The sequence below is a fragment of the Acyrthosiphon pisum genome, chromosome A2, assembly GCF_005508785.2.
Source record: "Acyrthosiphon pisum isolate AL4f chromosome A2, pea_aphid_22Mar2018_4r6ur, whole genome shotgun sequence".
Taxonomy (NCBI): Eukaryota; Metazoa; Arthropoda; class Insecta; order Hemiptera; family Aphididae; genus Acyrthosiphon; species Acyrthosiphon pisum.
Genome location: NC_042495.1, coordinates 109,042,555 through 109,057,845, shown reverse-complemented (window position 1 = coordinate 109,057,845; position 15,291 = coordinate 109,042,555). Strand labels below are relative to the sequence as shown.

Genomic DNA, 15,291 nt, shown 5'->3' with positions numbered 1-15,291 from the left:
CGACGGTACGAATAATAAATTATATAGCACGACAAGTCGACAAAATACTGAAATAATAACCAATTATAAAATCGACAAAAACAGCGATAACGACGTCGAGTGGATTTTATTTTACGAATTATTATAACAGTCTAATATAAAACTATTGCAACTATTTAAAACTAATACCAGTTGAAACAAATTAAAAATCCCCCCCCCAGAAAAAAATTGTATCTACGCCGCTGCCTAGAAATAAAAAAACAGATTGCTAACTCATGATAATATAATTGAAATCAAAATCCACCATTTTCATGAGAATTGCGGGTTTTGCCACCAGAACATTCAAGCCCCTGCGGTTATTGCTTATTTTCATACTACCTACAACTTCGAAAAAAAGAATTTCAATTGATTAGATTATCAATTGTTTTCATTATTATATTATTGTAATAGGTATGATCAAATGTCTGTAGGTTTTTATACTGTTACTTTATTGGAATGAAATCACAGTACATAATATTAAATTATTGATGACAAAATTATTTTTGTATTTTTATTAATTACGTTTTTATTGTTAAGCATGCGGTGCATGCTGAGCATGCCTGGAGAATTCACCACTGGTACATACTTTTCAAATTAAAATATCTAAAACCAATAAATTAGCTAAATAAAATGCATGCTAATTTTTTTCTTTTCGCATTATATGGCAAATTATTTGTACGTATTAAGAGTTTTTGGGGAGTTATTTTTTGTATTGAGCTAAATATGTTTAAAAATACCTGCATACCCTGCGAAAAAAGTCTGCGCACGCCTATATGGTCATAATAAACAATAACCGATACAAATTAGTACATACAATAATATAGGAGTTTTGCAAGGACCTTTAATCTAAAGTCATTACACCCAATATGTCACTACAACCGGTGTCATTATAAACGATTTCTATACTGTATACACTTTTTTTTATAACTTTTACTCAAATTATATGTATATTTGTATCAAAACTGTGACCATTATGGGCCTAATTGAAATTAACACAATTTATTTTTACTCAAACTAATATAATATGTAGTATTTGTTTTTTGGAGGAAAAATGTAATTGCAGCACCGAGGAGAACATAACGGATCCAAGCTGCGACTACTCTCGGGAAGCTGCCTATCGTGGTCTACGCGTGGTCGTCAACGCTTCTGTCGACGCCAAAACAAACTCGTGTATATATTTCCGGTTTTCGGAGTCAGGAATTGATTTGATTCGGAATCTAGGGGTGGGGGGCAATATATTTTTGGTCCAAAAATTGAATTTTCGACTATTTACCTACCTAGGGGCCTATACAGAGGGAAAACCTATCATTGTATCCAATAGTAACATTTGTAGTCCGTGAATATAATACTTATAATTTATAAATACTATGGACTTCTATATACTATTATACTGCCCCGCTAACCGAAAAATAGTATCTCCACCCAACGCACGACTGTCGAGAAACAGCAAATAACGTTTTCAACAATAAATCAAGCCTAAAAATAGCGTTTATACAAAAAATTGATCAAAAATCGTTCCGATTAGTAACTCCATAATAACAACGGACTTACCTACCGGATTATCGCTTATAGTCTTTTCTGGACGTACCTTGTCTTAGCCTAAATTGTTACTGTATGCCTCTTTTTCCAACGTATGAACATAAGCCAAAACACGGTAACTTCATTATTTTTCATGTGATATACCGAGCTATTGCTTTGTATTTGGATTTACCATGTTTTCGCTTATACAAGACATCAAATATATTGGACTTACCGCATATTCTCTTACTTAAGATTTCATTTTTAGATGAGTTTTAATAGAAAATACGATATTTTCATTTCAAAAATTAGTGTAAAACCACTAATTTTACCTATAGTAACAAAAAATTTTTTTTTTGAAAAATGGAGATACCCGGTTCACGCTGTAGCACGGCAGTAGGTATTAAAAGTATATACAGATTTTTGAAAGGAATTATTGTTTATAGGTAGTTTATGATGTTTACTATGCCCCTTTATGCTGCGTGCCTGTTCGGACTTGCGCGTCAGCACCAGTTCGTCCGTGTGTGTTCGGCAACATGATCCGAGGCAATAACGCAGTGGGACAGCGACAGCGCATTCATTGAAATATGCAACAAATATGCATTTATAGACAAATATGCATTTACAGTCAAATATGCAAAATAAAAATTAAGCAGTGAATTCCAATTACTATGATTCGTGGAGATTATTAACAAAAATATAAAAAAGTTAAAAGGAAAAAATATGCAAAAACCTACAAATCCGGGCTCTATACATAAGTAATGCATTTTGAACAAGTAAAATATTACTTTTGTCAAATATAAATAACAAAAATTAAATAATACATTTTTGTTTTCTATATCTGTGCCTACAACAATTTTATCTCAGATAATATACTATATGGATGGAGCCATCACCCGATATTTGAAGCACATAATATTATAAGCAACGAGTCGATGCTTGAGATGTGCTTGTGTATACTCGTCGCATATTTATGCTAATAACTGCATTCTCCATGAGAATTCATGAGTGATAACTAGTGAAACAAGTGGCATATGTACATTGTACATATACTACAGTATAGAAGTCTGTGTAAAAAATAGATGTATAATATGTGACGGTAAAAGTATACCGGTTAAACCTAAGATTTACATTATACTAAAGTGCAATTATACAGGTACAAAAATAATATTTTAATAACTAATGAGCTCAGTCAAAATGTACATTTTCACAAATCAAAATCCAGTTAATACTTAATAGTTTTGATTATAATAGATTGATTCAATCAATGCACAATAAAATAGTTCAAACAATATCAGATAAGATTTTTTATTTTATACATTTTAATTGAGTAAACCAGCCTTGTAAAATTGTCAGTATAATACATATCACGTTTGTGTAATTGTGAAACTAATAATCTGCTGCACTAGTTGCCAAATAATCCCTACGGCCAATATTAGAAGCTTGTTTGGTTTGTATTGCTTCTAATTTAGGACAGTCTGTAATCCTGTGGCCCAAACCACCACAATAACTGCAACCTCTTTCATCTAAAATAATAAATTTAAGTTAAATATATTCCGCAATGAAAAAAAAAATATAGTAAATTCGAACCTCCAAGTTGCAAGTATTTCTCATTTTCTGATTCCAACTCGGATAAAAATAATGGAACATTTTGACGAGCTTCTATTAACAAATGCTTTAAATCTAACAGTACAGATTCATCATTTGCTTTATTGATAAATGTTGTAGCTATACCAGTTTTACCTGAACGACCAGTTCTACCAATTCTGTGTACTAAATTCAAAAGTAAAATCATTGTTATTAAACATAAAAAAATATTCATATTATTATGTTTCTAATCACAAACCATAGTTTTCTACATCATCAGGCATATCATAGTTGATTACATGCTGTATTTCTTCAAAATCTAAACCTTTTGAAGCTACATCAGTAGCAACAAGTACGTCTTTTTGGCCTTTCCTAAACGCATCGACAGATTTTGAACGTTCCTCTTGATCTAAACACAGGTGTAAAAATATAATAAGCAATTATAAGGAAATATAAAACTAACTATACCTTTTCCTCCGTGTATAGCCACAGCTTCAACTCCTTTGAGTAATAAATATTCATGTATTGCATCAACATCTTGTTTTTTTTCAGCAAAAATTAAAACTGGTGGGGTAGTTTTTTTTAAACATTCTAGCAAATAAACAACTTTTGCTTCTTGTTTGACATACTCTACTTCCTATTATTAAATACATTTTTTTTTATTAGATAAAATATGATAAATTAGAAATAAAAATAAAAATTTACTTGAATGACATTCATAGATGCTGCACCTGCTCTACCAACATTGATGGTAATTGGCTTAACTAGGGCTGATCGAGCAAAATTTTGAATTTTTTTTGGCATAGTGGCTGAAAACAACAATGTTTGTCTCTGACCCTAAAATATAAATTGATAATATACAATTACTATAATCACAGTGTTTGAGATAATTATTATAAATATTAAAAGATATACTAACTTGAAAAAATGAAAATATAGTTCTCACATCTTCTTCAAAACCCATATCAATCATTCTATCAGCTTCATCCATACAAAGGTAGCTAGTAAATAATGTTAATTGTCATTAAATTCAAATATTTTAAAAAAGTAAGATTAAAATGTATTAACAAACCGACAAACTTCCAAATTTATCATTTTCTTATCTAACATATCCATTAGTCGACCAGGAGTTGCTACCATTATGTGCACACCTCTAAATAATACAAATAAAAATAACCAATATAATATTTATATGTTTATTTATATACATAAAAATAAAGTTGATTGTTTAAAAATTACCTTTTAATAACATCTAGTGATTCAAAAACGGGTATGCCTCCTATAGCTAAACATGATCTAAGTCTTGGATAATTGGATCGCTCCAGAAATGTCATATAATGATTAATAATATCAAATGTTTGTTTTGCTAATTCTCTAGATGGACAAATTATTAATCCTATAAAATATGAAACAGTTCAAATGTTATTCATTAATTTATTCATAAAATACTATTTATAATACCATAAGGTCCTTCATTAGGCTTGAATGGTAATTTTATTTCTTGTTCTAGACAAAACATCAAAAGTGGCAGTACAAAAACTAATGTTTTACCACTACCGGTAAATGCTATACCAATCATGTCTCTTCCAGATAATCTATACATAATATTTAAATATTTCATTAAATAAATAATCTAAGCTAATAATGACTGACAAATTTGTTTTGTATAATACGTACACAGTGGGAATTCCTTGGATTTGAATTGGTGTTGGTTTTTTAATACCTTTTTGAGAAAGTCCAGCCATAATACCCTTGTTTAATTTCATTTCTTTAAACGATTTGAGAGGAGGAGGAATTTCTTCACCTTCAACTAGTATACGTAATTTAAGACGTACATTTTCATGGCGTTCTTCTGGCATGGCTAAAATATATCGCGGAGCTGTCCAACTAGAATGAATAAATAACATTTATTTAACAAAGTTTCAAAATAAATAGTATTTTAATGTTGTTTTAACCAATGTTTATTGTAACCTTGTTTTAATTGGATCATCATATTGGATGCCTTTGGCCAACTCAGCCACACCCATCAAGGCTTTTTTTTCTGCAACGCTTTCCAAAATTTTTTCTTCTTCTTTTAATTGTTTTTCCATTTCACTTTCTTTTTTTGCTGTAATTTACATAACACACTATATGAATATTCTTATAATATTTAATAAAAATAAATAATCTTACCTTCGGCAAGTTTCTTAAGTTCTGTATGTTGATCCAAAAGACTAATGTTTGATTTCCTACCCCATACTTGTCCTTCAGATTCATCATCATCTAATTCCTCACTAGATATTTTAACTTTTCCAGACTCTTCTTTAAGCTAAGAAAAATATTAAATACTACAGATTTAATTTACTGATTAATCTATTTATAATAATACACAGTATAAAATTAATATTACCTTTGAGAGTCTACCTAATTTGAGTAACTCTTGTTTTTTCCGTTCTCTGACGGGCACATATGGTACATATTCATCATCGGAATTGGATTCTACATCATTGTCCCTTCGATACCGCTGAAGCAAATAACACAAATTAAATATAACTGTTCAATAGTAAAATTTTTAAATCCAATAATTAAGTGATTATAATAGTATTTCAGAATCAATGCTGTGTAAGTCATTATTACCTTATGCGGAACCTTGAATTCGGACATTATTTTTTTGAAATGTTAAATTATTAATTGAACATATAAAAAAAAAAAACAAATAATAATATTTTAGTTTGAGACTTACGTTTGCATTTTGCAAATCCAAATAATGTAAACGATTCAAATAGTACAAGCAACTAAACAAGTAAACAACTTTGAACTTACATCAAAATATTATGTTTTATTATCTTCTGTGTATAAGAAGATAATGGATGATAACTCTTGATAAGCGCTATCGTCACAGAAAAACCACGGAATAGAGATACCAACCGACAAGACGGACGAACCACAAAGAAGAGAAGATCTATCTAAGATAATATCTTCTCTACATCGCGTCCGTGATTTGCACATATTATTAGCTTCTCTAATACCGTTTAGGTTTAGATAGAAAAAAAAAAGGTTCTATTGTTCTGTCACCTATCATCAAACAATAAATAAGTATTAAGCCATAAAAGTGATATTGTTGGATATTATTGACCATTTTACCATGTTTGGCAGCAATGGGTCGTTCCCACTCCCCCCGTGGCCCAGTCGATCATCAACGATAGTACTATCTTAAATCGTACCCATCACGGCCATCACCGGACACCAATATCGTTAATTGTTTCCAGTTTTCCAGTCCATTATATCTTAATATTCTTATTTCCAAGTGCGTGCGTGCGGTATTTAAGGTGTTAATAGTACAAAATATCATTATTATATTATTATTTGTATCTTAATAAGATTGCAGAGGGAAACTGAGATAGCCGGACGTAGGTACGTTATGATACCGACCATGGTCGGGCGTTTAGACACGGCGGAAAGAAGACACAAACAGACGTCGAAAAGGCATGAACAGTAAGTGTCAATCAAAAGAAAATGTAGATAGGTATTTTTTAGATATCTCTCTGAACAGTACTGCGGTAGGTAGGCATGAATGGTAAGTGTCAATCAAAACAAAATGTAGATAGGTATTTTGTAGATATCTCCCTAAGCAGTACTGCGATAGGTAGCTGGTGTACCTGTTGTGAAATCATTGACATCTTGGTACCCGTCAGACTTACGCTTGTTGATCGAAATGATGCTTTGTTTTTTTATAATAATTATAAACGACGTCGTTTGATTAATTGAATTGTGCCAATTGTGTGTGTTTCCGGTATTTTGATGATCCCTAGTTTCAACATTGGGTACCCATGTTAAATTCAACGATTTCACTTGGTATGTTATTATGTGTTTACTCCCTAGACCCCGTTTAAACATTTTATGTGATTGACTGAGACTTATGCTGTATTATAAGTTTTCTTCAATAGTAAAGTGTGACAGTATATTTGTAGAATTTCAAATAATTTGCACTATAAGAATCAAGTAATAATAATACCATAGACAGTGTTTGGGATTCTTAATATCTATAACTCATTTTTTTCAAAATTTTGAATCACTAGAATCTAGTATAATCTTATTCTAATGACAATCTACTAGTTGAGTACCTATGTGACAAATATTCAACATCAACGCAGTTTAGCTCCCTGAAAATTTGTTGGATTTTTTTTTCTTCAAAATTTGTATGCGTAATTCGATGGTACTTTCAAATAAAAAATGTAATTCATAACCTTCTGAGCGAGGGGTAAACATCTTGGGAGTAATCAGTATACATAAGGTGATAGTAATCATGGGTATTCATGGGTAATCATAGGTAATCTTTGTAGTAAATCATGGATAATCATCGAAATCAGTAATCTGGTGTACAAACTTTCTGTCAGGTATTTACCCCTCGCTTCTGAGTTATGATTGAATACAATTAATATTCTAGTAATATTCAATATTTTATTTGTTGAAAATTGTTTAGAACAGTATAAACAAAACATATGTTTATTGTTTTTAATGATATACCCCGTGAAGATTTTATAATTTTAGACTATTATTATATATTATTTAGGTATAATTTAATTTTAGCTAATCTTAACTTTTTCAATATATAGTTTTAACTTTTAACATCTAAATTATTTTATTTGTGTTATTTTATTACTCAATTTAATTTATAATATTATTGTAGATACCTATATTCAAAACAGTACATTTTAATATTCTAAATTTAAAAAAGTTGACAACTTCATTATTTTAGTTATTTTATATAAGTTAATCATAAAATGAATAATACATTTATTCTATTTTCTCAGCTGGTTTAAATATTATTGTGCAATAAAATTTAAATTATACAGATTGAAAATGTATCTTACAAGAAAAAACTATGATTTTAGTGTAATAACACATTTAACTCCAATGATAAATGTGTAGGCCTTATTAGTTTGTTTGAGAAAAACGTGATAATATAAGCTAATCATTATTATTTATCACTTACCATTGTTTTTGCCGAGGTTTTGGCTGTTAGAAAAAAAAATATATTTTGTGTACATTCTGATTTTCATAGATTACTTACTCTAAAATCAATTTTGATAGTTTTGACTAGGTATTTTTTTTTTTTTTGATTAACTACCTATATATTTATCTACCATTCTTCCTGACTTTAACAATAGTGATTGAATCTAAATATATGTTTTTATGGAATATCTTGCAAGATATAAAGCTTTTACAACTAGTTGTTCTCATTTTCATAGTTAGTTAATATAAACGACATCCAGCTGACGATAGAATAATCCTACAATTAGTAAAAATCTTATTTAATTATACTTCTGATTATTTATAGGTTCATAACTATAACATGAAATAATTAAAACATTTTAGGTACCTAAATGTTTCATAATTTTTTTAGATTATTAATTTATACTTTATTAAGTATAAGGTGCCTTTAAAAAATGGAGTGTTTTGTTTATGCATCGGTACTATGTACCTATGATCTCAGCCTTATAAAAATTATTATATTACTAAAATAGAATTTTTTAAGTTGCCTAGATATTCCTAACGAAACGTATATTAAAATAAAAATATTTAAAATTTAATTTTTATTATTATTATTCTATTGTTATTGTTAATTTACATTATTGGTCGTGTACGCAAGTGATTTCTCTTTTAATAAGACGTGTAAAAACATCAATATCCTATCAGTTTTTAATATTTTACAGTAAATTTAAAAAAAAAAATAATATATATATATTTTTATAAGTGTAATTTTCTAGAATTTGATGTCAATTTCAAATTTCTTATCACATTTTGAAAAAAAAAAACACTGATTAAAGTCATTCAGTTAACGCCGATGTAGTAAGCATAAACGCTCTTGGTAAGTGTATTAAACTAAAACTAAACTTTTACATGAGGTTATTCTTTATTAAATTATACTAAAACAATAATCGTTTCGTAGGGTAATTTTATTCATTTTTTGACACATTATGAATAATAATAATTCGTGTATTTTTAAAAAACTTCAATAATCTTACTTTAATTTGTTGATCAAACGTTTATTCACATATATATTTTTTTTTTTCAGAAATCCTGCTGTTTGTTGACAATTAATTGTAACAGATATTGGTAAAAGCCTATGAGTCATGAAGCATCATGTCTCCCACAGGCGCACCAGCTTTACCACCTCGTAAACTATCACAAGCAAATCGCCCTCAATCTATCGAATCAATTGCAACTAGACTGAAAAATCCATTACTAGAACCCAGTTGCATAGAAGAAGCAGAATGGTATTGGGGTGACATAACCAGAGATGATGTACAAGAAAAACTTGCTGACAAGCCTGATGGTACGTTTCTGGTTCGAAATGCATCAAATAAGGCTGGAGAGTATACCTTGACATTAAGGAAAGGAGGAACCAATAAATTAATAAAAATATATCACAAAAATGAAAAATTTGGTTTTTCAGAACCTTACAATTTTTCTTCTGTTATTGATCTTGTGAACCATTACCGTAAAGTTTCTTTGTCACAATATAATGCAACATTAGATGTAAAGTTATTGTACCCTGTGTCCAGATTACATCAAGATGAAGAGTTTGGTACTTGGAAAAGTTTAAATGTAGACGTTGTATGGATGCGTTTGATCGAACTGCTTAAAGATATTTTGAAGAAATCTATTTCATATGAAAAATTATCTAAAGAATTTCAGACTGCAATGGTCGATACATCGTCAATGCGTATGGGACTGCAGCAGTACCAGGAAGTGAATAGAATGTTTGAAGATCAGTTAAGAGTACATGATAAATTTCTTAACGAAGCTGAACGCCATGAATCTGATAATCTAGTTAAAAATATTGAAATAGTAAAGAGACGAATTAAGTTACTGCTAGATAGCAAAGCGGTACTTGAGGAGAAATTAGTCACGTATGTTTTTTTTAAAATATATATATTATATTATTTGATATTAAATTTAGTTATTTTGTTTTTAGACAAGTGGACTATAGTCAGACATTGGAGCGGCAAATGTATCAATTAAAACAAGAAGGTGCAGTACTCACACGCCGAAAAGATAAATCAGTTCGGTGGTTATTGAACCATGGTGTGGCTTACGAAGCAATTCATCGAGTGTTGAACGGCACTGATTGGAATACTTGTAAGCCTGAAGATATCCAACTGCCTCAAAACCTCTCTCATTTAGATGAGGGTACTTGGCTGCTGCAACCCTGTTCACGTGTAGATGCTGAGCGCCTGTTAAATGGCAGGCGTAATGGAACATTTTTGATACGACCTAGTCGTACAGGGCAATCAGCATTATCTATAGTTTGCAATGGAGTTGTAAATCATTGTATAGTGTACAGTACTCCAAAAGGATTTGGATTTGCTGAACCTTACAATATATATTCTTCTCTAAAAGATCTAGTCATGCATTATTCTCAAACTTCCTTAGAAGAACACAATGATTCTCTGACTACTACATTAGCTTACCCCGTGATAGCTGAAAATGACAAAAAATTAAATGAGTAGCATATTACCAGTATCAACTTGCATATCATAGTGTTTATGCAATTTGGTGATTCAATTTTTGTGATAATTAATTACCTATTAAATGTTAATTATTTACTAGTATTAACGAGTTATTTAATGAGGAGTAATATTTTTCATATAAGTGTGCATTATTAAGATATAATATTATTGATGAAATTATATTTTAACTTATTTATATTTATTATACTAATACCAACTTGTTTTCTTTTGTGTCCAAATATTTATGTAAAAATTATTTGTGTATAGTATACATTAAATTATGTTAAAAATATTATAAATTTATACAATTTAACAAATTATTTTTCGTTAAAAAATATGTGTTTTTATTTTTATATTATTCTAATATATTCGAATAACAATAATGAAAATTTATTTATTCTCACCAAGTGAGAACATCCATTATCATAGACTCAAATAATATTAAGAAGAGTGATTTTTAGCTTTTTTCTATTAGTTTTTAAATGTTTTAAAAGCATATTTGTGATAAGTATATTATATTGTTTAGTACTCTTTTAAATAGTTTTTTTTTAATAATATGAAAATGCAAAAATTATAAGTTATTTGTTACATAACTTAAAAAATAATATGTCATATGCTATGAAGTACTTTTCAAATAGATTATATTCTAAAGTTGAATTGTTAATAATACCTAATAACCTAAAATTGGCCAAACATGGAGAAAATACCAAATTAACTAAAATATATCACATCTGTAATTTCTTACAAAAAAAAATGTTATTATCCCTAAAGGCTAAAACTATATTTTTTGATTAAAACCTATCATAAATTATCTATATTATCCACATTTACAAATAAACCAAAACATAAAAAGATAAAATTCAACTTTTCCTTGCCTAACAATTAATAGAACCTAATCATAATAAAAAATAAACTCAGATGAAAATAGTCTCGAGTTAAATTAATGTTGCAACGATAGTATAAATAAAATTCACTTAAAAAACGTTAAAAGTCTAAAAACAGTGGTTGCTGACTTGTGTAAGCTTTCTGTTTACTAAATATAAACAAGAAATCTCGACAAAAAAATTATGGCATATTTTTGTTTTACCGGACACTCTTTTTTTGTTTTAACGTAATCATTGTGAAAACGATAGTGAAGTCAGAATTTGGCGGTCGGACTTAATTTTAAAGTTATAGCTATTTGAATTCCGATACCTATTCAAGGTATATACAATATACATAACAAATCGAGGGATGTTTTCAATTTTAATTGTCTGAGCTATGCGCTAGCGCGACCACCCAGGGTGTTTATGAAAATACTATTCATTTCAATTAGCTATAAGTTATAACTTTAAAACTGAGTCCGACCGCCAAATTCTGACTTGTTAATTGTTTTTAGAATGCTTAACTACATATTAAGTCAATGCAAAAAAAAGGTGTTTGGTAAAACAGAAAAGTTCAATCTAAACAAATTAATATTTTTATTGTAGTATTATAATCGCAAACGGCAGTAACGAAATGTTCAATAATTCTAATGTGATTTCATTTTACAAATCGTGCGAAGTTTTGACTGTACAGTACATATTCAAAAATACATTTTGAGTTGTGGTGACCGGGGAGGGGGAGTCATAAGTAAAAATATATTTTTATTAATTATTAGTTATTTATATTAATATTGAAAAATAAATCTTGTACATCTATAATATAAATTATAATTGTACGCATAGAATACAATTAATTAAATGTTTTCTTGCTTGACCGAGATGACAGAAAGTATTCTTGAAAACATTTAGGGCCCGTATTACAATAGTTGAACTCCGGTTAAACCACTGAATTCGGCCGGTAAAATCAGTGGTTCAAGCGTAACCGAGGTTTAAACTATGATTGTAAAACGGGCCCTTAGAGTGGAAAAGGGAGTTGGACTCCGCCATGTACACGTGCCCGGATGTGCCCTTATTATTTCTTTTTTTGTGATTCGAGTACAGATATACTGGAGAACATTATTGCTTATTTGCATGTGATGATTTCCTGTGGCCTTCCAGTTTCCGAATTCCAACGGCTAATATATCTTTTTACCTCGACAGTTGCCTGTCCAGATAAAAATGCCGTTCGTGATCGAGGTTCGAACCGGCAACGTTTTTTTTTCTAATGCGATTAATAGGAAATTATCTTTAGACCTGTAGATACTCAGAAGTCAGAGGTCAATAATATTATGCAAATAAATAATATTTGACGAATCTAATTCAGGACTGACTGGCGCTGCTATCATGTTGGAAATTTGGAAATCGATTCAGTAAAGATTATTTTGCATTTCCTATTATTTATTTACTATATTACGTAGGTACCTAATTTAATTAAAATGGTTTATTTTTATTAGGAAATAGGCATATGCACACTACACATACATTTAGTCAATATAATAGCATCTAAAATAATTACTAGTGTTATAGCAATCGGAGTCGTAAAAAGTAAACCAATTTTCTTAAATTTGACTGGCCAATAAAATAAGATATGGCATGGCCACATACGATTATACGAACAATTCGTGATTATGAAACGTTGTATCACATCCGTCAACATTTTTGTGTGTCTGACTTGGTAATATACTAATATGTAATATAATCTTAAATATTTGTTTGTTCTATTTTGTATGACTTAAATTACTTCCGCATTTTTTTTCGGTGCTTTTACAAACAAGATTATTTATTTGTTATAGGTTAGGTATATAAATATATAATACTTATTACAGTACTTATTATATTCTTTACATTACAAATAATAACCTTTTTTGTTGTCCCTATTTTTTTTTTTATGTATCATTACTTTATTAACACGAACGAGGTAATGAATGACGATAGAAGTGCATAAACGCCATAAGGTCTCGACATACTTTACATTACCAGAGTCAACATCAGAGTTTGATGGCTAGTCTATCAAATTTCAAACTTGTGATTACATTTAGATCTTAGCGATTTTTGTTTGATGAACAATATGTTTTTAGTGATATCGGCTCTTGCTGTAAGGTTTCGTCAATGATTATTTAACTGTTTTTCCTATGACCCTTAAATGTTCAACATTTAAACGTTAACATGACAATTAATTGTTTTTAACTTATTTTATTTTAGAGAAGACAATTTTGAACGTCGAAAGCCACACAATTATCGTGACAACAACAAATCCTCTGAACGACAGCACCGAAGACATAATTCGAATTCCGACGATGATGATCGTAGAAAAAGACCAAGGAATGATCGCAGGGACAACTCGAGACATCAAGGCAGGTCAGATTCTGATCACGTATGGGGCACTAAAGACTCGTCGTCTAGTGAAAAGAAACCAGATGCGAAAAAAGAAGAACCAAACTTTGAAACTACTGGCAAGTTAGCCGAGGATACAAATACTTTTAATGGCGTAGTTATAAAGTACAGTGAGCCAGCCGAGGCGAGAAAACCGAAACGACGCTGGCGGCTATACCCATTCAAAGGAGAGAAACAATTACCTGTATTACACATACACAGACAAAGTGGGTATTTACTCGGACGTGATCGTAAAGTAGCGGACATACCAATAGATCATCCGTCGTGCTCAAAACAGCACGCAGCTCTTCAATACAGGCTAGTTTCAGCCAAAAAAGATAGGCGCCGTGTCAGATGTATTCGACCATATATTATCGATTTAGAGTCAGCTAATGGCACTTATGTTAATAACCAGCGTATAGACTCAAAAAAATATGTGGAACTAATGGAGAAAGACGTCGTTAAGTTCGGGTTCAGCTCCAGGGAATATGTGCTTTTACATGAACATAGCACGGATTCTGGAGATGATGATAGTCTTGCCGAAGACGATCCAAACGAAGAATCTAATGCAGATTGAATGTAAAACTTGTCTTAAGGAATTTAGAAGTTTTCTTATTTTTTTAAACTGTAAATAAAAATATTTTGATACAAAAAAATCAAATTAAGATCAACATTTAATTTCCTGCGTTACCATTGCACAATGAAATATAATTTTGTATGTGTATATAATACAATGCACGGGGCCTGGTGTGGCTCGGAGGTTGGCCTCAGTCACTAACGTATTCTGAGGTCAAGCATCAGCCGACGCGTCGTTAGTTGCCGGATGGGTGTCCTCCCGGATTTTTATTGACGAGTCCTCGCCTCACACAAACGTATATTCCTCAACCAACTGTAAGCCCCTACAAAATGCTAATGGCCTTAGCTGCCGATGCTTTTTAAGATCAAATAAAAAAAAAAATACATGGAATATTTTTGTAAACAATTTCATGACCTAATACATAAGTTTTATTTCATATTAAATTGTGATATATTATATTTAATAATTTGTGTCTGTTATAAACATTATTTAGTAGTTACAATTGTTTATACCTAGGTAGGTACCTTATATATTAAAACTTAAGAATTTAAATACGAGCAGATAAATTTTAATAATGTGGATACATGGTTTAAAAAACTTAAGTCACAACTCACAACATAAGATTTAAAATGTTCCTTTATAATAAAATATTAAAATAATTTCTTCTTCGGGTAAGCAGGCGCAAGGACCATACCGTCAAACACCCCTCCCTCCAGCCATTAGTTATACTGTGGTTAAACATATGGTTAACTTGCAGTCTACTACATAGTGACCTATTTACTATAGAAATTCGTCGAAAAAAAATATCGTAAGATAAGAC

At 30.1% G+C, this 15,291-nt stretch overlaps 3 protein-coding genes across 3 annotated transcripts; 2 read left to right on the top strand and 1 right to left on the bottom strand.

The window, feature by feature from the left end:
• Positions 1 to 2,719: 2,719 nt before the first annotated feature.
• LOC100161981 (ATP-dependent RNA helicase abstrakt) lies at positions 2,720 to 5,931 on the bottom strand. Its single transcript, XM_001952084.5, has 14 exons — positions 5,740 to 5,931; positions 5,513 to 5,626; positions 5,296 to 5,431; positions 5,095 to 5,230; positions 4,801 to 5,010; positions 4,585 to 4,718; positions 4,363 to 4,519; positions 4,196 to 4,276; positions 4,043 to 4,124; positions 3,829 to 3,960; positions 3,592 to 3,760; positions 3,383 to 3,532; positions 3,127 to 3,309; positions 2,720 to 3,062 (listed from the first exon to the last, which is right to left on the bottom strand). The coding sequence occupies exons 1-14, from the start codon at positions 5,764 to 5,766 to the stop codon at positions 2,926 to 2,928; spliced, it is 1,848 nt and encodes a 615-aa protein (XP_001952119.1). The 5' UTR covers positions 5,767 to 5,931; the 3' UTR covers positions 2,720 to 2,925.
• A 162-nt stretch (positions 5,932 to 6,093) lies between these two features.
• LOC103311908 (smad nuclear-interacting protein 1-like) lies at positions 6,094 to 14,896 on the top strand. The gene is made up of 3 exons (XM_029489487.1): positions 6,094 to 6,409; positions 6,484 to 6,597; positions 13,724 to 14,896. Exons 2-3 carry the CDS (start codon positions 6,524 to 6,526, stop codon positions 14,469 to 14,471), a joined length of 822 nt encoding a protein of 273 aa, XP_029345347.1. The 5' UTR covers positions 6,094 to 6,409; positions 6,484 to 6,523; the 3' UTR covers positions 14,472 to 14,896.
• On the top strand, positions 8,956 to 10,880 carry LOC100164045 (phosphatidylinositol 3-kinase regulatory subunit gamma). Its single transcript, XM_029489486.1, has 3 exons — positions 8,956 to 8,974; positions 9,182 to 10,019; positions 10,085 to 10,880. The coding sequence occupies exons 2-3, from the start codon at positions 9,250 to 9,252 to the stop codon at positions 10,617 to 10,619; spliced, it is 1,305 nt and encodes a 434-aa protein (XP_029345346.1). The 5' UTR covers positions 8,956 to 8,974; positions 9,182 to 9,249; the 3' UTR covers positions 10,620 to 10,880.
• Positions 14,897 to 15,291: the final 395 nt, after the last annotated feature.

What these genes read in the sequence shown, in the direction of transcription:
- LOC100161981 (XM_001952084.5), bottom strand. Translation starts at nt 5,766, where the DNA reads ATGTCCGAATTCAAGGTTCCGCATAAG. An exon ending in TCACTAGATGTTATTAAAAG is followed by an intron (nt 4,277 to 4,362) that starts GTAATTTTTAAA and finishes TGTATTATTTAG; the next exon opens with AGGTGTGCACATAATGGTAG. An exon ending in CATCTATGAATGTCATTCAA is followed by an intron (nt 3,761 to 3,828) that starts GTAAATTTTTAT and finishes ATTTAATAATAG; the next exon opens with GAAGTAGAGTATGTCAAACA.
- LOC103311908 (XM_029489487.1), top strand. Translation starts at nt 6,524, where the DNA reads ATGATACCGACCATGGTCGGGCGTTTAGACACGGCGGAAAGAAGACAC. An exon ending in ACGTCGAAAAGGCATGAACA is followed by an intron (nt 6,598 to 13,723) that starts GTAAGTGTCAAT and finishes ATTTTATTTTAG; the next exon opens with AGAAGACAATTTTGAACGTC.
- LOC100164045 (XM_029489486.1), top strand. Translation starts at nt 9,250, where the DNA reads ATGTCTCCCACAGGCGCACCAGCTTTACCACCTCGTAAACTATCACAA. An exon ending in CTTGAGGAGAAATTAGTCAC is followed by an intron (nt 10,020 to 10,084) that starts GTATGTTTTTTT and finishes TTTTGTTTTTAG; the next exon opens with ACAAGTGGACTATAGTCAGA.